At 42.2% G+C, this 22,238-nt stretch overlaps 1 protein-coding gene across 2 annotated transcripts in view; it reads left to right on the forward strand.

Moving 5' to 3' along the window:
• Positions 1-11,211, forward strand: part of tle5 (TLE family member 5, transcriptional modulator) — a 46,471-nt gene extending 35,260 nt beyond the window's left edge. The window contains exons 5-7 of one of the 2 annotated variants that reach the window (XM_034223508.1): positions 5,326-5,388; positions 6,084-6,158; positions 7,737-11,211. In XM_034223508.1, coding sequence (XP_034079399.1) covers positions 5,326-5,388; positions 6,084-6,158; positions 7,737-7,964 — 366 coding nt within the window. In that variant the 3' untranslated portion in view covers positions 7,965-11,211. The remainder of the gene's footprint in view (positions 1-5,325; positions 5,389-6,083; positions 6,159-7,736) is intronic. The other variant, XM_034223509.1, reaches the window with a different exon arrangement.
• Positions 11,212-22,238: the final 11,027 nt, after the last annotated feature.

Below are 22,238 nucleotides of genomic sequence, written 5' to 3' on the forward strand. Positions count from 1 at the left end.
TGTGTAATGAGGCCCCTCTCCTCCTCGCGCCACAAATTAGGCTCGAACACAATTACTGCTGCTTTGCATATCTCAGACGGATTGGATGATTACCAACCAAATGTGATAATAGACCTGCATGTGAGGAAGATGGGAATGTGCTCGGCCAGAAATGGGAAAAGGTGTGTGTGTGTGTCATGGGTGATGCACAGTGTGTTTGCATGTGCTTCCACTGGTTTGTGAAAGAGTATTCAGTACAAGCAACTTAATTAATGAGGTGTGTGTTGCAGGATATATGTATGTGTGTGTGTGTGTGTGTTGCAGGATATATATGTGTGTGTGTGTTGCAGGATATATGTGTGTGTGTGTGTGTGTTGCAGTATATATATGTGTGTGTGTGTGTTGCAGGATATATATGTGTGTGTGTGTTGCAGGATATGTGTGTGTGTGTGTGTTGCAGTATATATTAGTGCTGGGGGGAAACGATTATTTTGAAAACGATTAATCGGGCGATTATTTGATCGATTAGTCGACTAATCTAACGATTATTTTTCTGTTGTTCAATTCATAAAAAACGTAATGTAAAAAAAACGTAATGTAAAAAAATTAATTTTCACGATACTGTGTCTCAGGAGATCTTAATATTTAAGAACCTATTAATGTGTTATACCAGATTAACGGAAATAATCTCAGCTAACTGACGATACAAACCATGTTTACCAAAACAAAACACAAGTCTCATAAGAAGCATCTAAATGACCCCTGAGCGAAAAATGCTAACGGACATTGGCACAGAACTCAAGATAAAAGTACCCTTATTACTTATCGTAGCTGCACATACAATATATCCGATTAAAGCTGAGACTCCACAGATTATGTAGGTACATAGTATCATCACTGAGTGATCCGGACTCGCGACAGGGGAAGCAAATACAGTCATCACAACACGTACCTTCACAGAGCTTCTCGGGAGATCGTCTCACCACCGTAATCTGATCAAAAGACGTGTTCAATGGCAATAAAATGAGAAAAAAACGCGGCTGAATCGGTTAATCCATAGGTTTTTAACGTCTATGTATAAAAAAATTATTGAATTTATAATCCATAATTCCATTTTATGTAAAAATCGGAGAGCAAATGCTAGCTGCTAATGGTAGCCACCACAGCTAGCTGCTGCTTCCGGTCAAGCTGCAGTCTCAGTGAGATATAAATATATAAATATCTTTGCGTTTTGGACTAACTTTAAAATATTCCCATGCTTTTGAAGACCTAGGGCGAGATGTTTTCGTTTGAGGGCTTCGTGCGCAATCCTGTGAGGAGGAGGTGGTAGCCGTTTCAGTCTCCATTGTGTTTGAAGTGCGATTGCGAACTGCTTGTTGCTTTGGGTGACCCACGTGTGTGTGGCGATGCGGAAATATGTCGTCGACGATATTTTGAAGTCGACGTCGATGCGTCGACTACAGCACTAGTATATATATGTGTGTGTTGCAGGATATATGTGTGTGTGTGTGTTGCAGGATATATGTGTGTGTGTGTTGCAGGATATATATGTGTGTGTTGCAGGATATGTGTGTGTGTGTGTTGCAGGATATGTGTGTGTGTGTGTGTGTTGCAGGATATATATGTGTGTTGCAGGATATGTGTGTGTGTGTGTGTTGCAGGATATATGTGTGTGTGTTGCAGGATATATGTGTGTGTGTTGCAGGATATATGTGTGTGTGTTGCAGGATATATATATGTGTGTGTTGCAGGATATATGTGTGTGTTGCAGGATATGTGTGTGTGTGTGTTGCAGGATATATATATGTGTGTGTTGCAGGATATGTGTGTGTGTGTGTGTTGCAGGATATGTGTGTGTGTGTTGCAGTATATATATGTGTGTGTTGCAGGATATATATGTGTGTGTTGCAGGATATATATGTGTGTTGCAGGATATGTGTGTGTGTGTGTGTTGCAGGATATGTGTGTGTGTGTGTTGCAGGATATATATGTGTGTGTTGCAGGATATATATGTGTGTGTTGCAGTATATATATGTGTGTGTGTGTGTTGGGAGATATATGTGTGTGTGTGTGTTGCAGTATATATATGTGTGTGTGTGTGTGTGTGTGTGTCAGTGTATATATATGTGTGTGTTGCAGGATATGTGTGCCAGGTTTGGGAAGGTCATAGCCGATGAGTGTATGTGTATAGTGAGTATAGTGAGTATAATGTGTATTATGTGAATTAAAGGATAATTCTTCTGATATTCTGAATAAAGAACAAACCAAGAATTGACAACGAACAACTGTGATGTCAAAATGACAAACATAGAAAATAAGGCGATGAAATGTTGCGCTCCAGATCTGCAGAGTTTTGTCCTGTTTTTAAAATATTATAATGGCGCACTTTTCATACAAAGTATAACATCTAATTGAATGTAGTATGTCATGTATTTACACCGCATAGTATGTGGATCATTTGTACACAAGAAAGTCCCGATTGTTTACTAAGCCGTGAGCTTACTCAACTGCCCCACAATGCATTGCATACTTGTATTAAGTATAATACGTTTTCATGGGCTCCAGTCCAATTGAAATACCAAATTTGTTGGCAGTTGCAATGACTCGAAATGTGCTACGCTGTCTTCGAGGATATAACGGAATATAAAGGTTCCTTTTTAAAATGTTGCGGCCGTCAGTATTATAAGTCATACAGATCATACATAGTAGTTAATGGTTGGCAGTATGCTGGACATACACATTAAGTATGTAGCCGGTTACTATGCTATTTTTAGTGGTGGAAAACTACTAAAAACATTTACTCAAGTACTGAACTTAAGTCAAATGTTTGCGCTACTTGTTTACCTCACTATTTCCATCGTATACTTCTTCTCCACTACGATTTGGAAGCAACCATTTTTGTTTTTACTCCACTGCATTCATTGAACAGCTTTACTTACTAGATACTTTGCAGATCAGATTTTAAATTCAATTAAATCATGATGATAATATGATCAAGCCACCGCATAATAAGTGCAACTTGAAAATGATCAAATGAATGCATTTCTAATTATAATACAATGATTTAATGGGCTATTCTGCATAAGTACTTTTAAATGTGTTTATTAAACTATATTTTGATGCTAAACATGATTAGGGTTTTAAACACCACCATGGTAAGATAAGAGTGGGTGGGCTTTTTTTTCATTCGGCACATAAAACGTCACCCTCATGTATCAACGCCTCTCTGTGACACCTGAACAAATGATCACTTGTTCCAACAGCGCCTAAATAACAGAGTAATAAACACATTTCACATGAGGCTGAATGCAAACGTGTGCTGGAAAAGACCTCAAAATAGCCGTCCTTTGAGGGTTTTTCCCACTTTTGATTTTAAATGCCATTTTCTTAATCTCTTTCATTTTTTGTAAAGCACTTTGAATTGCCTTGTGTTGAAAAGTGCTATATAAATAAACTTGCCTTGCCTTACCTAACGAGCTTCACGCTGTCTAGTGATAATCGTGAGAAAGAAATCGAACAAATATAGCCCAGTCTGTTCAAGCCCAGTCTGTTCAAGCCCAGTCTGTTCAAGCCCAGTCTGTTCAAGCCCAGTCTGTTCAAGCCCAGTCTGTTCTCACCAACATAGTCCTGAGCCTAGGTCTGCTCATGCGAAAAAACCTGTGGACTAATGTCGGGTTAGGACTACACATTATTTGTTATCGGTTACGGTCGTCATTGTGTCAGGTCAGGGAATTATGGAGTCGTTAAATCTTGCCATGACGAGGTCGAGGGACTTCCCAGACGGCACACGGTAAAAGCCCCGACTTTAACGACATCAGGAGGAGATGCTGGTGACCGACATCCAGAAACAAATAGTGAGAAGTTGAGACTGTGCTGGATGTCTTGTGTTTGGGAAAGCCTTACAAATAAAAGCAACATAACTGACCTTCATCTTTACCACAGGTCCTTGACAGTTAGCAAATTCGAAGGGGGGGAATCCCTCAAGCTAACGCACATCGGTCATTGAAAGTGCATTCATTTATATATATATATATGTTTCAGTCTGCCTTCACTGTAATGCAGCAGAACGGAGAAGTATTCACACGTTCAAGCCTCTCTCTCTTTTTAATTGTTGTCTGTGAGCTTCTGTAAAGCCCGCAAGCTCTCATTATAAAAAAGATCAGTGTTGTATCTGTAATTAACCTTGATCCGTGTAACAAACAATGACGCTTTGGTTCCTGAAATGTGAGGGCATTTCGCCTGAAAAGTCCTTGAGGTAGATGTTTAAGAAGGTGTGGGAACCCTTCTCATATTATTCCTCTTTCACTTCACTGTTTACAGAACGCTCTGTGCTGCTATTACTCTCAGTCAGTCGTGAGGGAACGCGTGAAAGGCACAAAACAAATCTAACATGCTTTTCTTTCTGTCTGACGAAGCTGTGAAACACCGAAGTTTACGTATTTATGTTCACCCTTCTAACTTAAGCACCAAAGTCATCTGCATCCCAAAATAGTCTCCAGCAAATACACCATTAACTGCCGTTTGGGTAAAGGTTGCTTAGAGATTCGGGGTGTTTCTCAATGTCGAGGACGCTTGCTTGGTAGCACATGTCTTCCGAGCGTCTTGCTTCAGAAGCGAGGCAAGAATACTTCCTGGCATTCGGAAAACGAAGAGTGGAACAGGCGAGCAAGTGTGTGCGTCATATGAGAAGCCCCGCCTTACATTTTCCGCCACAGATTTGGGGAAATTGGTCCGTGCGCAAAGCATTGTGGGGATTTTAAGACCGGAGTCTACACATGTGCAGCCCTCGAAATGTCTCCAAACGAAGTACGCCGGGCTCGGTAGAATTCCAAGTATGCTGGACATTGGAACAGTCCTTCGGCGGCACTCGATGACGTAGTGTGCTTGAAATAGTGGCTCTGGAGCAGCTTTACTCAACATTGAGAAACGCCCGAAGTCTAGACTGAAACATTAGACTAAATATACTCTAAAAATGAAATAAAAAATGAATAAAAGAAACGACCGTAAATATAAACATATTAATAACAAAGATCTCTTTCTCTTGAGTATCTACAGAGTACACAATATAAACATAATACGTTAAAAAACACTAACTGACTGACCTACTAACACGTTTCTACACAGTTATAACAACGATAAATATGCAAGAATGTAAACATAACAATGTGGTACTAGTAGGGTAAGGGTACACCACATTGCAAAGCAGATGAATGCAAAGGACCAGATTACTGTTGATGCGCTTCAGTGTAAAACAGTCAATCGAATGAAGTCCTGAGTACGGACGGATCAGAAATGTGGTTTTTGTTTTTGATGATCCTTTTAACTGAAATATCTCTTTCTCCTCAGGCTGAGATAGTGAAGAGATTGAACGGGATCTGCGCACAAGTCCTCCCCTACCTGTCTCAGGAGGTAAGAGACGTCTCTCACCCCCTGACCCCCCGCACTATTCCTTACATCCTGGAATGAGATCAGCCTCATTCCCGCCTCATTACCTCCCAACCTCCACGACCCCTCACTCCTCTCCTCTTGTCATTCATCATCACTCGCTTCCCCTTCTGCAAATCACTTTCACTTCCTCCCCCTACTCTCCTCTGCCATATTCAATCTGTCCTCCCAGAATTCCCTTCTTCCTCCCACTCCCACTCTTTTCCTTTTATACATGTTTGTGTGTGTCAGCGTAATAAATGGTCGTGTGATTCAGATAAGCCTGGCTCTTATCTGCCCACCAGGGCGTTGACCTCCACAGCATACCAGCCTACTGTGTGTGTGTGTGTGTGTGTGTGTGTGTGTGTGTGTGTGTGTGTGTGTGTGTGTGTGTGTGTGTGTGTGTGTGTGTGTGTGTGGTGTATTTGTGTGTGTGTGGTGTGTGTGTGTGTGTGTGTGGTGTGTGTGTGTGTGTGTGTGTGTGTGTGTGTGGTGTGTGTGTGTGTGTGTGTGTGTGTGTGTTTTTTGTCGGGTCTCTGTTGGGACTATTGATATTGATCTAACCTCTCAACCCCCCCCCCCCCCCCCCCCCCCCCCTTCCCAAACTCTCCTTCCCTTGTTTCTGTCTCGCTTTTATTGTCTCTCTCTCTTTCCTTCTCCCCCCCTCTCTCTCTCTCCAGCACCAGCAGCAGGTCCTGGCAGCCATAGAGCGGGCCAAGCAGGTCACCCCCCCAGAGATGAACTCCATCATAAGGGTATGATGTTCTTCCTCCTCCCCCCCCTGCCCCGCTTCATGGGCTTATGAAGTCACAGTTATTGATCATTATCACCAATTCTACTGTTTAATTGAATGCCTCTCCTTTATTGGCTTATAGTTTGTGAATAATGTCTATCATTTGAAATAGTTAGATTTCCCCTTAACCCTTCACTGCATGGGCACATTTGTATCATATAGTTATATAAGCTAGCTTTTACGGCTGTACCCATTATACAAACAAAAAGATTGAAAAGCTTTAACTGAGATTTATTTTGCTTTTTAAATGTCTGTCTTAATTAAGTTAAAAAAAACACCTAAGATTTTTGAATTAGCTAAATTTTTTTTTACCATAAAATGTATTTTAATGAATAAAACTCTTCAGTGTCATCAACATAAACACATATTTGGTTGTCTAAATATTGTTTTTGGTGTGTTTTAATATTGCTGCTGGTCCACCCTATTAATACAGGTGTGTGCAATCTGCTTTTTCCTAAACAATATAGATTGTAACGGTGTATATTATTAGATACAAACATGTTGTGTTGCATCCACCGCTAGAATTCTACAAATATTTAACACTTATAATATTAGTCAGGCCTAATCTATCCATAACTGTTCAGAAGTACCATCTTTACACAATGAATAGCCGTGCAATACAACTAAAAGTTGTTATTAATGAAGCTTTGAACGCGTACATCCCTAGTAGGTAAAAAACAGAATGATGTTGGAGGCATTAGCTGCTCGCTGTCATCCTTCATCTCTGGCTCTAACGTTAGCCGGCTACACTTTATCAATACAAGCCTAGATGCTAGCTTAGCTACTCCGTCATTTTACCCGAGCTTTAGTATTAGCTATCCGAGCCACTCCATCATTTTTACTATGCGTCTGGTGTTAGCTAGCATAGCCACTCCATCACGGTGATTCATGATTCAAAGAGGCGCCTTGTCTTTGTGTCTCCTGCTTTAAATACAGAGGATACAGGCCTGCTTTTAAAGCTACACTTGCTCTTCTTAGCACAGGGAACCATTTTCATTTGTGTATGCCTTTCTTCATGGCCATTAATATCCGACTAGGACATTGTTAGCTCTGGTTCTGAATGTAAAGCAGAGCTGTTGTAGGAGTGGTCAGTCAGGATTGTCCACTGTCCTGACGTCAAATGTGTGTACAATGTGTCTCTTTGTGTACGTTTAAATCAGGCGTGTATCCCATGGTATTTCTTCCATGTATTTGTATGTTAAACAGACCTCTGTTGTGTGCACAGTGTTCTCCTCTCTTGCTTGTTTTCTCGGGGCGATATAGATTGAGAAATTGCGTCTGTTATAAATAAGTTATGTGTGCTGCAGACTTTCCATCTCCTACCCAGCATGTATTGTAGCTATGATATGTTCCCTCATCCATCCTTTTGTGCCTGAGCTATTAGCAGCGTGCCTCGGGGGTTATATATTAAACATCATTTGCGATGTATAATAGGTCTGTGCAGATTTCTCTCCTCAATGTTTTGCAGTGATGTGTGTGTGTGTGTGTGTGTGTGTGTGTGCTGCTGTGCCTAAGTTGTGTGTGTTTGTGTTCCATGTAGCAGCAGCTCCAGGCTCACCAGCTGTCTCAGCTCCAGGGTCTCGCCCTGCCCATGACCCCCCTGCCGCTGGGCCTGAGCCAGCCGAGCCTCCCCGCCGTCACCACCTCCTCCGGCCTCTTCTCCCTCTCCTCCCTGCTGGCCTCCCAAGCCCAGATGGCCAAGGAGGAGAAAGCGTCCCGCGAGGGCGTGGACAGCCACCGCGAGGAGGACGGAGACAAGTCCGATTAGAGAGGTGTCCCCCATTCAGCTCTGTTTTTGTCTAGAGACCTGAACACCCAGATCTGAGCCCCCTTTGGCCTCCAGCCTCTCCCCTGGTCTCTCTCTCTCTCTGACCTTAGCTAACAGGCTTCAGTCCCACCGCTACAGACCCCTAAACTCCTCCTTTTAACGGGAGAGCTTCGGCACCTGCCCCTTAAATCAGACTAGCGCTGATCGCTTCATATTTACTCCAATTGTTTCTTTACCGCCATCACAGCGTCTCCTGTTTCTTCAAATACTGTCCTTTTTTCTATGTGATTAAGTTTCAGTAATTTTGTGTTTTACCTTTTTAAATCAAGACTGCTCTCTATCATCCTGTCTCCTGTTTCTTTTTGCCTCTCTTCCTCCCACTCTCACACACCTCTTGCCTCTGTTCTAAGCGGGTCCTTGTTATACTGAACTCAACTCACACTAGGTGTTAAAACAGTAGGAGTCTTTGGCGAGCTGTACATCTTCAATCACACAGGATTCCTCCAAACCCATGTTTTTCCTAAGAAATGGGTCTGACAGATCTGCAGTGGTGATATGTGGTTCAGTGCAGTATGCATGCATTCATTACAGTCCAAACAGTGGACTGTTACAGATCAGAAGTGTTTAAAAATGTCCCGCTTAAAGATGGAAACGTCCCGTACACACACACCAAAAACGGATGTATTCAGAAGACATCTACCGTACAGAAACTAGAGAAAGGAAATAAACGTCCCACTGAGCGACTCGGAGTACATAACAAACCCTCTTAAGTAAATAAACCCCCCCTTGTTATTGTTGATCCTCATCTGACCCTGTGAGGTGCGTTAGATATATCCTCCCAGCACCTCAGCTGAAACCCTTTCTCCGGTGGTTAAATGAACGGAGATGCCGCCTGACTCCCACCAACTTTTGCATTTTTAATGTGCACTAATATTAGCACAGAGGGGGAGTGTGTGTGCATGGTGTGTGTTTGACAGCAGAGGGCAGTGTGTGTCTTCCGCCTCTCAGAGCAAAAGGAGGACAGGACAATGACAGAGTGCAGGCCGTGTCACCAGGGACAACGGCTTATTTATCCCTCCTGTGTGGACTAACTTAATATACAGGGCAAGACTGGTGACATTAATCTCTGCATGCGGTCAGGCCCAGTGTGTCATGAAGTCTTTGTCTCTCAGCGTGAAACAAACACTACTGGCCCCGTGCTTTAGATCTCTCGGTACATTCAGATTGAAATACTGTTCATTTTGATTCACTGTACACACACACACATCAACACTACAGAAAAGCTCCATACAGAGTGGGACATCTCCACAACTCTTCCTCAGTGCAGAACTCACACATGAAGCACAAGCGTCCTCCACAGCTGCTCCGCTGAGTAAAAACTCCCATCAGCCCCACAGGATCTGTTTTCAATTATCTTGTCTGATTAGGCCCCTCGTCAGGTGGAAGTTGGCCGGGTCTGTCCTGGGAATAATGTGATGTCTGTGAACGAATCTGTGTTCAAAATCTTGGTATCTTCGTAGCGCCCCAAGCAATTCACATATTTGGAACATGACATAAAACCACTGCACGTCAAACCTCTGTCTCTATGCCACAAAAGAATCCCACATTCAGGGTCGTAGTTAACACTCATACAATATAATCCTCATGTTCACGTCTCAAACTCACACACACAAAGAAACTCCAGAAGGAACCTCCACACTGACTATTTGTCTGATCAAACACTCCGTGTGAAGGGAAGAAGAAACACTGGATTGACAATATGGTACTGTTTTTGTTGCGTTTGGGTTATTCTAATTTACACGGCAACATCATGAAATGCTTTCACCATCCCAGACAAATGTCCACTGTCAATATAAAATGCAGATTTGGGCTCCAGTGAACTATTATTTGAGATAAAGTGGCCATAAAACTCAGTCCAATCTAAGTAACGATCCAATCAACAGCTGTGTGTGTGTGGGGGGTTACAAGGGTCTAGTAGCAGCCAAAATGGCCCCATTTAAAGTCTTCTTACACAACATTAGATGACATTTAACCCATTTTTTGGATTATTTTGCAAACATTCAATTACAGATTAGCCTCAGTGGTGATCAGACTGTCGATCCACAGATATTATTAGGCATGTTTGTTTTTAAGTGTTAATTTGAAGACAACCTGTGTTCAAAGCCGTTATACACACCTGGACCGACACACGCTTTCTCAGCGTCCTCTCTGATGTTATGGCTACACTGTGAGAATGACTTCATGTGGAGTGTGTTAAAAGCTTTTATTTTGAAAAAACATCTTAGGCATGATGATGATAAAGCACATGAAGCGATAGTATACACATTGCACGTTACTGCATTCAGAATAAAACCCTTCATGTGTCTACAAGTTCAGATCAGATGCTGTCGGTGACTTCTGTGTTGTGGTGTCTGTGTGTGTAAACAGTTGTGCATGGTTGATACACACATGGTTGCTGTCCTACTCAAACTAAAGCTAACCTGCTATTCTTCTTGCAGCACCTCCCCTCATATACATGTAGACAAAGCAACACACACACACACACTCAATGCATGTCAGCGGGGGAGCCAGCAATGATTGATTTCTAGTGGAGACATTTTTTTTTTTTTTAAATGAATGTTTGGTCCACATTTCCTGTGATCAATGCACTTGTTTTTTTCTCCTCTTCTTTGTTTTTTAAATATTAATCGATATGAACTAGAACGAGAGTTACAAAGCTGACGTTATAAACATACAAATGAAATTCTATGTATTTGTTAAAGTAGTTGGAGGCGCTCGTCTCCCTATACAGTTCTACATAGAAAGCTTTATGTGTATATAGCCACATCTTTTCCTGTCTGGATGATTCTTGTGCTATTGTGTTACAAAAACTGATGTGACACCAGGGGGGAAACTGCAGTACGTTCAACCTTTGACCTTTTCCCTCTTCTCTGGACCCTGACCCCCGTAACTCTCCGCCCCCCCCCCCCCAACTTTTTGCCCCATAGCGTGAAGCATTGTAAGCGTTTTGAGCTTTGTAAAGGTCTTTTTTTAAATACTTATTTTGTGCATAATGTAAAACCTGAAAGTGTGTACTTTGGCAAAAAAAAAAAATGTTTTGTGTCTGAAATCATAGCTTCATTGAAAAAAGAAAAAAAAGAAACTATAAAAAGTACAACAAACATTTACTATAAATAATATGAAATGTTCTGCAGTAAGGAAGGACTTCTGGTGCCTTACGAATAAAGTCAATCAAATCATAAAACAACTGCTTTTCTCTGTCTCCTTTACTTTAAGCCTTTACTATGAATGATTAATGTATTTAACAAATGTACACTTGTTTTAGGTCACGAAATGAACTCATTTGGATGACTGTTCATGCTGAAAACCTCGATTTAAGATGGGCAAACCTACCTCAGAGGGTTTTAAAGGTCTCCTACCATGCAAAATGCACTTTTTTTACATCTTTTAAACATATGTGTCCCCGGTGTGTCAGGGAACTCACAAAGTGTCAGAAAATAAAACCCTGTCTCTTTTCCTCCGTACCCAAATCTCTAAAAACGGGGGTACAACGGAGCTGATCCAGATTTGCGTCCGATATGACGTGATATCGGAAATGCGGACCCGCGGCACTATCAAAAACGTTGCTATCAGAAACAATGCGCGATGTGTTTCGACGTAATATGGACTTTGTTTACATTAGCAAGCATCGCTAACACTCAGAGCTAACCTGGAGAGACAATGTGTACAAATGGAGGAAATTAAAAAAGGAACTCACCTTGTAGTAAACTCACAAGAAAATAAGCATTTGAGCTTCATACTGTTTCAGAAATAATCCTTGAAGTGGTTTGGAACATGATGGTGTTTAATCACGGGAGCATTTAGCTGTATCTGAGCAGAGCAGACTGTCTGTCACAGTGTGCTGCTCAAAAGGGGGCGGGGCCAGCAGAGGATCAGCGTTTCTCTCACAGGGCTGAAATAGAGGGATATGAGGGATGTCTAAAATGCATGATCGGTTTGGTATTTTGAGCAAAACACCTCATAGACATGTTTTTTATAAATTTGTATATATCTGAGACCCATAATATATGCCTAAAAATAGCATGATAACACAAGCTTGCATGGCGTTGTGAATTGCCGGTCCATTTCATGTTTCAGACCCATCATCCATCATCCTTAGTTCTCTCCCTGCCTCAGGCGTCCTGCAGTTCCCCTCAGCTCCAGCAGGAGGAAGTGTTGATTTACGCTCCTCTGCTCCCTGACTCCAGCAGGTAATTGCTCTGAGGTATTCTCTCACATGTGCTTCACTGTTTGTGTGTCACGTTGGAGAGGGAGCTTCCTGTTCTTTCTCCTTGATGAAGGTTTATCTATTCAGCACCGCGTGTACCCAGAAATTGATGTGACATCTCGGAGACGGGAGGATCACGGCTTGTTGGACTCCTGCGCGTAATCCTCATTTAGATGCTCCTGAAACATGTTGTGCTGAATCCACAGCTCATTTTTGATTGATGTGTGTGTGTGTGTGTGTGTGTGTGTGTGTGTGTGTGTGTGTGTGTGTGTGTGTGTGTGTGTGTGTGTGTGTGTGTGTGTGTGTGTGTGTGTGTGTGTGTGTGTGTGTGTGTGTGTGTGTGTGTGTGTGTGTGTGTGGTGTGTGTGTGTGTGTGTGTGTGTGTGTGTGAGAGAGTGAGAGAGAATGACGGCACATCCTTGCTCCTCTATCTCATCACTCTTGTTTGCCTTTTTCTGTGTGTGTCCATGCAGGCAGATGAGTGTGTGTGTTGAGAGAAAGAAACGCGTGTGAATCCTCAGAGTTCCTGTGGTTGCAGCCCTCGTTCCTCTCTTCCTCTCTTCCTTCTCTCTTTCTCTGTCCCCGCAGACAGCTCTGGATCTGACACTTGAATAAATATGAAAGTGCCCTATTTTCCCTTTTTTCTGTCTTTTCGCACGCTCCTCACACGCAGCGACGCAGAGGGGAGGTTTCCTCTCATCACGTCTCTTTCTGTAGAGCACATTAGAGCCTGGAGTTGTTTAATTAGTGGCACCTTAGAGGATAACACTGAGGAAGTTTCTTATTGTCAACCAATCCTATGAAAATACCAAATCTGACAATTAATTGATCCCACTTATAATGAATATCTGATATTCCTCTGCGCTATAGACATTCACTGTTGTCCAAAAAATGTTAAATACTTTTTTATTCATTCCAACAAACAAGGCCACTGTAGTCTATTTTAAATTATACACATTAGAGGACTAAATGTGTATTAATCTGCATCTGAAATATTCCTCAATACACCATTTAAAGGGACCCTATTATGCTTTTGCGTTTTCCCTTTCCGCCAGACCAAAGATACATCTGACAGGGTATAGATGATTGAACTGAAGTATTCCTATAATTTGAGATTATAGGAATACTTTAAACACTTTAGGCTTCTAAAAAGGAAGGGAAATTAAACAATTCAAGAAGGAACATCCCTTTAAAGTTGCAAACAATGTCCCCATCTACGCTACAGACCAAACGTCTGTCAGATATAAGCATTGATGGAACTTTAACTTAGGGTTGCAACTGTGCTCTTATCAATAGGTGCCATTATGTGTATCTGTATATAATGAGAGGGCACTCTGATGTCTCTCTGAGTGTGACCTTCCTCTTTATATGCATTCATTAAGACACTGAGTTAGTTGCATATCCACATGAGGTAATACTGGCAGTGCACTCAAGCCGTACTTTATCCATCATGCACTTCACTCCACTCACCTGAAGGGTATTCTGTGACGTTGTGTTAATACAACTTCACGGAGGAATCACGTTGACCATGGCATCCATCAGAGCTACATCTAATAACCAGCAGGTAGCAAAAAGGAGTCAGATTGATTAGAAGAAGTATATGAGAAAAGTCCCTATTTTTCTCACCTTAACATTGTCCTAATGAGTCTATGGTCTTAATCTCTAGTTGTAGGTATTTTACAGCATGATGTTCATATAGTGAATGTTAGTGCCGTTCATGTTTAAATAGCCAATAAAGCAGGTTATGCTTTGGGGCGTTGCTGCGTTGTGATTGACAGGCCGCTCCCAGTGTTGCAGTTTGGATGCCCTCCGTGTTTCCTCTGAAAACGTTGACCCTTTCAAGGCACATTATTAACTCAGTTAACATTTTCCTGACGAGATTATGGTCTTAACTGCTAGTATTAAGTATTTTTCCAATACAGTGTGATGTTAATTAAGTAAATGATTGTGCATTTAAGAGTTAAAGAGACAATAAAGCAGAGTATGGTTTAGAGCAGGGCGACCTTGTTATTGACAGGTCGCTACCACGGTGTCGTCAGTGTTTTCCTCTTAATACTTTGACCCTTTCAAAGCTAATTATCACATCAGTAAAAACAATTCCGACAAGTTTATGGTCTTAATCCCTAGTTTCAATTCTTCTCAACTTCAGCATGATGTTCATTTTTGGTAAATTGTGCTCTAAAGAAGCGTATAGTTTACAGCAGGGCTACCTTGTGATTGTCAGCTTGCTGCCACATGTTGTCAGGGTTTTTGTTTTACAACTTTAACCTTTTCATAATGTGTTGTCAGTTAATGAAAGTTCATTTGAGCTTATAAACAGGGCTGCACATAACTGGTGCGCAGGTGCGCATGCGCACCTCGGCCAAAAAAAGAGCACCGGGTCATTTGAAAAAAGGCGCATTTGCGTACCAACATTGAGAGGGAGAGAGAAGAGAGAAGAGAGGAGAGAGAGAAAGATATTTGCGAGTTGCATATGAACTCAGGGCCGGCCGTCGCACTGGCGTTGATTTTCGCCTAGGGCGCCAGATCTGTGGAGGCGCTGCGCTGGTAGTTCTGGGAGGGAAAAAAACATTTTTGACTGTTGGTGCTCATCCTAATTTTCGGCCTTGATGTAACAACATTCATAATTAAGTAAATGTAACACCCTTTTCACCCCGGTTACACGTTTCATTTGCCCTGCACGATGGGCGCTGTAAGTGATGAAAATGGGAGATGTTGGCTTGTCTGGCGCCCGCAGCTCACAGCCAAAATGCGAGGGAGAGAGGGAGAGAGGGAGGGTGCACCGGTACCGGCGCTGTTGTTATTAGAATCTGGTGCTAGCTGCGGATATAAGAAGAAGATGTGTCTACAATAATGTGGAGGGAGAGTCCTCTCCAGTCAGACCGAGAGGCTGATACTACAGCTCAGTGAGGTAAGGACTCTTGAGTGTTTAGATAGTTCACTTTAGTCTACGTTCAAACGGTTTGGTCACAATTTATGTAAACACATATTTTCAAGGCACTCCTTTATAATTATTGGGATAAACAGGTTTGAAATCATTCCAATGTATACTATAGGACAGTAACCAAACATATCCTTTTAAAACTGGACTTTCGACCCAAACCCAGCTGTTGACTTGTGGATGCAAGCAGCTAATCGCAGACTCAACCAGAGAGAAAGTAGTAGGCCTACATCATCAGCTACCATGTCTGACAGAGAGGAAGACAGTGAGGAGAACAGTCAGGAGGGATGACAGCTTGTAGGATTACTGGTCGTGCTAATGTTGTCTTGTGTTCGCCTCTGCATGTGTGTTCTATGTTCACCTCTGTGTGTTCTGTGCCGTGTGTCTGACAATTAAAGACCGGTTTATTTATTTCATTTTAAGGATGAGCACCAAGCAACATCTCCAGGTGCTCCTTTGAGAACTAGGGCAAAAAAGTTATGTGCACCCCTGCTTATAAATCACCTTTTAGCGTTAAGTTATAGTTGCGTTTCACTTCTGTCTCCCAAAAAAAGAACAAGATGGCGACGGCCAATACAGCAAACTTGGGGCTTTTAAAACCGTTGCCCTCAAGTCACATGACGATGATAACGGCCTTTTTTTAATATAAAGACTGGGTCTCTTACAGTATATCATATATAATGGAAATAGCAGTTATATTTTAATGTATTCCATGTGAGGCGGCTGATTGAACTTAATTTAAAATGATCACAAGTTTGGAAACCACTGCTATAAAACTGTGTGTGTGTGTGTGTGTGTGTGTGTGTGTGTGTGTGTGTGTGTGTGTGTGTGTGTGTGTGTGTGTGTGTGTGTGTGTGTGTGTGTGTATGATGAGCAGGAAGAGGGAGACAGCGACGGAGAGCGAGAAGCGTCTTGATTCATCATGATTGACTCATTCAGAGCCTCTCGTCTTTTCTCCCGCTCTCTCTTTATGGCTTGATTACGGAGACGCACTCTATCTCTCATTACCTCCCCTCACCCATCCCTCACCCCTTTTCTCTCCCTCCATCCGCCGGTTTATTCATCTGTCCTCTGGAAAAGGAGGCTGTCAATCTCCGCCTGCCTCCCCTCCATCCTCTCACCCGCCACACGTCCCTCCATCCATCACTGTCACTCTTCCTCCCCCCTCTGCCTCACCCATTGCTGCCACTTTGAGACTCTTTTATAGGCCTCTCTGCATTCTCCCTGCTCAAAGGCTTCCTCTATGTATCTTTGTACGCCTCCTTTTCCTCCTCTGCTCTTAGTGTGATCTGTCGTCCCTGTGCGTGTCTGTCAGGCAAACACACACACATGGAAAAACAAAAACACACATTCTACTGTCTCTCCCCTCTCTCTCTCTCTCTCTCTCTCTCTCTCTCTCTCTCTCTCTCCCTCTCTCTCTCTCTCTCTCTCTCTCTCTCTCTCTCTCTCTCTCTCTCCCTCTCCCTCTCTCCCTCTCTCTCCCTCTGTCTCCCTCTCTCTCTCCCCCTCTCTCTCCCTCTCTCTCTCTCCCCTCTCTCTCTCCCTCCCTCTCCCCCCTCTCCCTGGAGGAGCAGTCAGTGTTGACACAACCCTTTCTCCAATACAGACGCTTCCAGAGATGCACCATGGGAAACCGTATTTTGGCCTGCTTTTATAATCTTGTCTATTCTCTGTGTAGCTGCCCAATACACACACACACACACACACACACACACACACACACACACACACACACACACACACACACACACACACACACGTCACTGTCAGTGTGCACACATTTCGGCATTTGGCAGTGGGTGTGTCTGTGTTGATATTGTATCTAGTCTTGTGTGTTGATGTGTGTTTATGTACAAGAAAATAGAATGGTTGTGTGTGTGTGTGTGTATCATATCTAATTGGTGTGTTTATGTGTGCTAAAATGTCGGCATCATTCCATTTGTGTGTGTAAATATTGTGTACGAAAGTGTGTGTGTGGAGGCTGCATCTCAACGTGTGTGTGTTTGTGCATCTGTATGTGTACACAAACAAATGTGTGCGCATGTATGTGTATTTTCTATCTAATTGTTGTGTGTGTGTGCAAAAAATGTCAGCATGATTCCATGTTTGTGTGTAAAAGCTGTCTCAACGTGTGAGTCGGTATGGGTGCGTTTATTTGTTATGTTTGTGTTCGTGTCTCCGTCTCCGACCTTCCCCTGATATTTTCGTCTTTATTCTTTAAAATCCTCTCTGACCTCCCGCCTCTCCTCTCTGTTCTCTCTCCTCGCTCATTTGTTATTCTCTTCATCATCTCACCTCATTTTTTCACACTCCCTTTTAGTTTTGTCTTTCATCTCCCATCCCGTCTTCATGTTTGACTCATAATGGCTCTCATCTTTCCCTCCATTACTCACCGTCTCTCCGCCGCTGGTTTCTGGCTCTGAATCTCTTTCTGCTCCTAATGACTTCAACCAACGCTGCGTCGCTTTCCTTATCTCTCTCTTTATCTTGGAAATACGCTGAGAAAATTATTTTCACAAATTCCAGTCTAAGAACCATCAAACATGTGAAGGAATAGTTTGAGACATTAGCTGCAGCACCTTTTTTCACCCTCCGTCTGAAACCAGAGCTCAGTCTGCTCTGATTGGTTAGCTGGCCGGCTCTGTTGTGATCAACCGCTTATAGACATCCCGCCCCTTAGCCTATCACGTACAATGTGTTTGAGCGCCAGCCAATGGAAGTGCCAGTGTTACATAGTGATGTCATTACACTACAGCGTCCTTAAAATCCCCACAATGCTTTGCGCACGGACCAATTTCAAAAACCCTTGCGGAGAATGGCTGAACCGACGCAGCACACATTTAAATGTAAGTATGTAGTGGCGTAGAACATGTGTTGGTAAATATGTTACTTTGTTACATTTGTTATCACCAAAAATGTGTTCCGTGAAAGTAAAGCAAGTTCATAATTAGATAGACATCGTGAGGTATTTAGGTGTTGTTCGACAGCGGTGCGGTATGCTAATGGCTCCATGTGTGTGTATCTACGTCCATGTGTGTGTATCTGTCCATGTGTGTGTATCTCTCCATGTGTGTGTATCATCCATGTGTGTGTATCTACGTCCATGTGTGTGTCTACGTCCATGTGTGTATCTGTCCATGTGTGTGTGTATCTGTCCATGTGTGTGTATCTACGTCCATGTGTGTGTATCTACGTCCATGTGTGTGTCTACGTCCATGTGTGTGTATCTACGTCCATGTGTGTGTCTACGTCCATGTGTGTGTCTATGTCCATGTGTGTGTATCTGTCCATGTATCTACGTCCATGTGTGTGTATCTACGTCCATGTGTGTGTCTACGTCCATGTGTGTATCTGTCCATGTGTGTGTGTATCTGTCCATGTGTGTGTGTATCTGTCCATGTGTGTGTATCTACGTCCATATGTGTGTATCTACGTCCATGTGTGTGTATCTACGTCCATGTGTGTGTATCTACGTCCATGTGTGTGTCTACGTCCATGTGTGTGTCTATGTCCATGTGTGTGTATCTACGTCCATGTGTGTGTGTATCTACATCCATGTGTGTGTCTACGTCCATGTGTGTGTATCTACGTCCATGTGTTTATCTACGTCCATGTGTGTTTATCTACGTCCATGTGTGTGTCTACGTCCATGTGTGTGTCTACGTCCATGTGTGTGTCTACGTCCATGTGTGTATCTACGTCCATGTGTGTATCTCCCTCTCTCTCTGGTAATGTTTTCCAGTGTAGTTCCCTCCCCTGTGTGGTTAGTGGGCTGTTACCCAGCTGCCTCTGATACTTCCTGCCTGTCACTTCCAATCCTGGTGACAGTGCACCTACACACACACACATACACACACACACACACACACACACACACACACACACACACATCCTCGCCTGCTCCACCACCAACGTTCAGGAACATTATTTAGTCGCCTGTCCAAAAGATATGCATAAACACGCAAGCTAATGTTTTCCACTCACATACTTGCAAAATCATTCGTGTGTAAGGAGACACACACACACACACACACACACACACACACACACACACACATTACCGTCACAGCAGTGGAGTAGACTCCCCATTGCTGAAAGCCAAATTCATTTAGCAAGTGCCCTCTCTTTCTCTCTTCTCCAGCTCTATTTGCAGCTTGAAAAACGGTTCCTCCTCTTCCTCCTCCATTGGCTGCAAAAGGAGAAACCAGCTTTTATTTGTTCTCTTCTTCCATCTTCTGTCTTTCTCATATTTTGTTCTTATTCTTTCATATGTTTTAGAGTTCTCTCTTTGGACGTGTCCTTTTTTGTTGTTTTTTGTGATAAGAAACATTTCTCACAAACACCCACATGAACTGGGAATGAACAGGTAATTATAGTAATTGTGAAGGAAAGGAAGAACTCCATTCAGAATATCCATTCACAGTCAAATTCAGATGCGTCTCATGATCCTTTTTTTGTCAACATAGTCCGCTCATTTGTCTTGGAGTTTGAAATCCTTCCACTGAGATGTGGTTGAAAGACACGTGATTTGTAACCTTACCTTGAACACTCAGACGAATACAAAGCGCATGCACAAAGGTTACCTTGATTGAAAGGACATATTTATTTTCAATTTAAATGCATAAGTGTTGCGTATTGTACATCCAAATGCCTTTTATTCTTTGAAGATATTGACTTCTTTCAAACAGTAGTACATGCAGCAGTTATAATGCAAACCCTCTGGGATCCCTTTTTGTGGCTGCTGTACATGTATGTGTTTCTAATGTTTCCAAATATCTGACAACAGCACTTCCCCTCTACATATTTCCAGTGTTGAAACAAGGTCTGACAGATATTTTCTTTTCAGCTGCCCAAAATGTCGACAGTGAAACCCGAGACTTAGACTCGGAACGTAATCAATGAGCGGAGTCAAAGCTTGTCAGTTCCTGCCAATATTTCACAATCTTACAGAGAGAAGTCATCATGGAGGAGCTGGATAACGTTTTCCTTTCACTGACAGCTTTTTTTTAAACCGCAGAGCACTGTGTAGCTACATGTTTATTTAAAAAAAGGCCCTCCTTCATGCCAAGATAAGTTGGCAGGAAACCTTCTCACCTGTTCTCTCTGTGCTGTAAGTTATTCTGTCAAACAGTGGAAGCCAAATAATATCTGAAAGTGATATTGGTATTACATTAAAGGTGGGGTAAGTTTGAGAAACCGGCTCGAGATACACTTTTTGTTATATTCCATGGAATGCTCTAAACATCCCGATAGCAATGAATATCTTAAGTACTTTGACAAAAAATCCATAAAAATTCATTCATTCATCTGTGGAAGCCGTGGCGCTGTAAAAAGCACGACCAATCATCTGAGCCGGCCCGGCTAAAGTAACTGGATGGCCTACCTGCCTGTCAGCCTTCCATCTGTGCACAAACTTATCTCGTGCCCTCATTGGTCATGTGTGCGTTCGTGTGTGTTGGAGGAGGGGCTCTGTAAGGAAATGGAAGATTTTTTCCGGCTGTGTATTTTCAAATTCTAGCGCACTCGAGCTGGTTTCTCCAAAATGACCTACCCCACCTTTAAAGACAATCTGTTGATAGTCCGATTATAGGATATTTGCATTAACGTTTAATATGAAGTTAAAGATAATTAACTACTGATTTAAATGTTTTTAATTGGTTTCTACTCACACTTTTGCAGCGACGTGTTAGGCAGGATGAATTATTGACTTTTAAATGTCTTATAAAACATTTTTTAAATAATTTGCATTTACAGTAGGCTACTAGTCGCTTCTTTGATATAATTTATTTTTCTACCGTCATTTTATTTTACCTTTTTATTTTGACCAACATTCTCGCCTCGCTAGTTTGTGACAAGAACTAACATGTAACGTTACAACTCTCTGTCTCCTGAATACCAATATGTTGCTTTAAATCCAGGAAAATGTTAGTCTAAGAAAGACAAAAACCTCTTGACTTAAACCCACATTGTACCAAATGGAACCAGCATTCACACTGACGCGTCTTCAGATCGCACTGAAGTGTTGGTATGATGTGTGTTGACAGTTCAAGAGTTCACTCCCTCTCTCGTGTTAATCCTTATGTTTGGTCGTCCCTGTAGTTTTCTGGAAAGCACTCTCCTCCTGATCCTCATCACTAATTCATCTGCTTATGAACTCCATCCATCAGCGCTAGCTCAAAGTATGAAAACACCTCGGGCTAACGCACCACAACACTAGGCTTCTTCTTACACCTTTTCGCCCTCCCTGTTTCTACCCTTTTCCTCTGATACACCTTGAAAAAAAAAACCTCACTTGTACTTTTCTCTCTCCATCTCTCATCTCTCTGTTTCTATCAATATCCTTGTTTCCTGCCTCCATTATTCTCTGTATTTACTGTTCTTTTGCCCATTTTCTTTTCCCCTTCACTCCTGCTTTTCCCTTATTGCTGCTTCTATCCGCTCTCGGCCCTAAAAGCATTGCAGCGAGAGCCAAACAAACACAAGATAATGGTCTGCTAGTTACTCTCCTGAACACACTGATGCTAATGTTAGATCCTCTCGCTCGTCTGTGTGCTTCACAAATGTTCTCCTGCCAGCTTGTACTTCAGGATTATAATCATGTTGATTTTCTGTGTTCTTTGTTCTTCATATTAAAAATGCAGGGATCACAGTTAAGCTGCTGCTCATGCAGTAGAAAGCACTCAATCTTGTTAGGTTTATTATACTTCTTTTAGGTCATTTTCTTTTGCAGTCTGTAATAAATGTCCACAGGCCAACAATTCTGACTTTTTTTTTCTGCATTAGAGGCAGAGTTTAAGGATTAAGGATGCAACCAACAATTTATTTAATTATCGGTTCATTTGACAATGATTTTCCTTATAAAGAGATGACATATTTGTTCTATAAATGTTAAAAAGTACATCCCAGTTCCTCAAAGTCCAAGGTAATGACGGCAATTTCTTATTTTGTCAGTGAAAACCGCAATATATTCAGTTTAATATGATATAAAAACAGAGAAATTAGGACATAGCATCCCGATGTAGATATCTGCGGTTACCTGCAATATATCATTAAGGATGCATGAAGG

The sequence above is a fragment of the Gymnodraco acuticeps genome, unplaced genomic scaffold, assembly GCF_902827175.1.
Source record: "Gymnodraco acuticeps unplaced genomic scaffold, fGymAcu1.1, whole genome shotgun sequence".
In the NCBI taxonomy this organism is placed as follows: Eukaryota; Metazoa; Chordata; class Actinopteri; order Perciformes; family Bathydraconidae; genus Gymnodraco; species Gymnodraco acuticeps.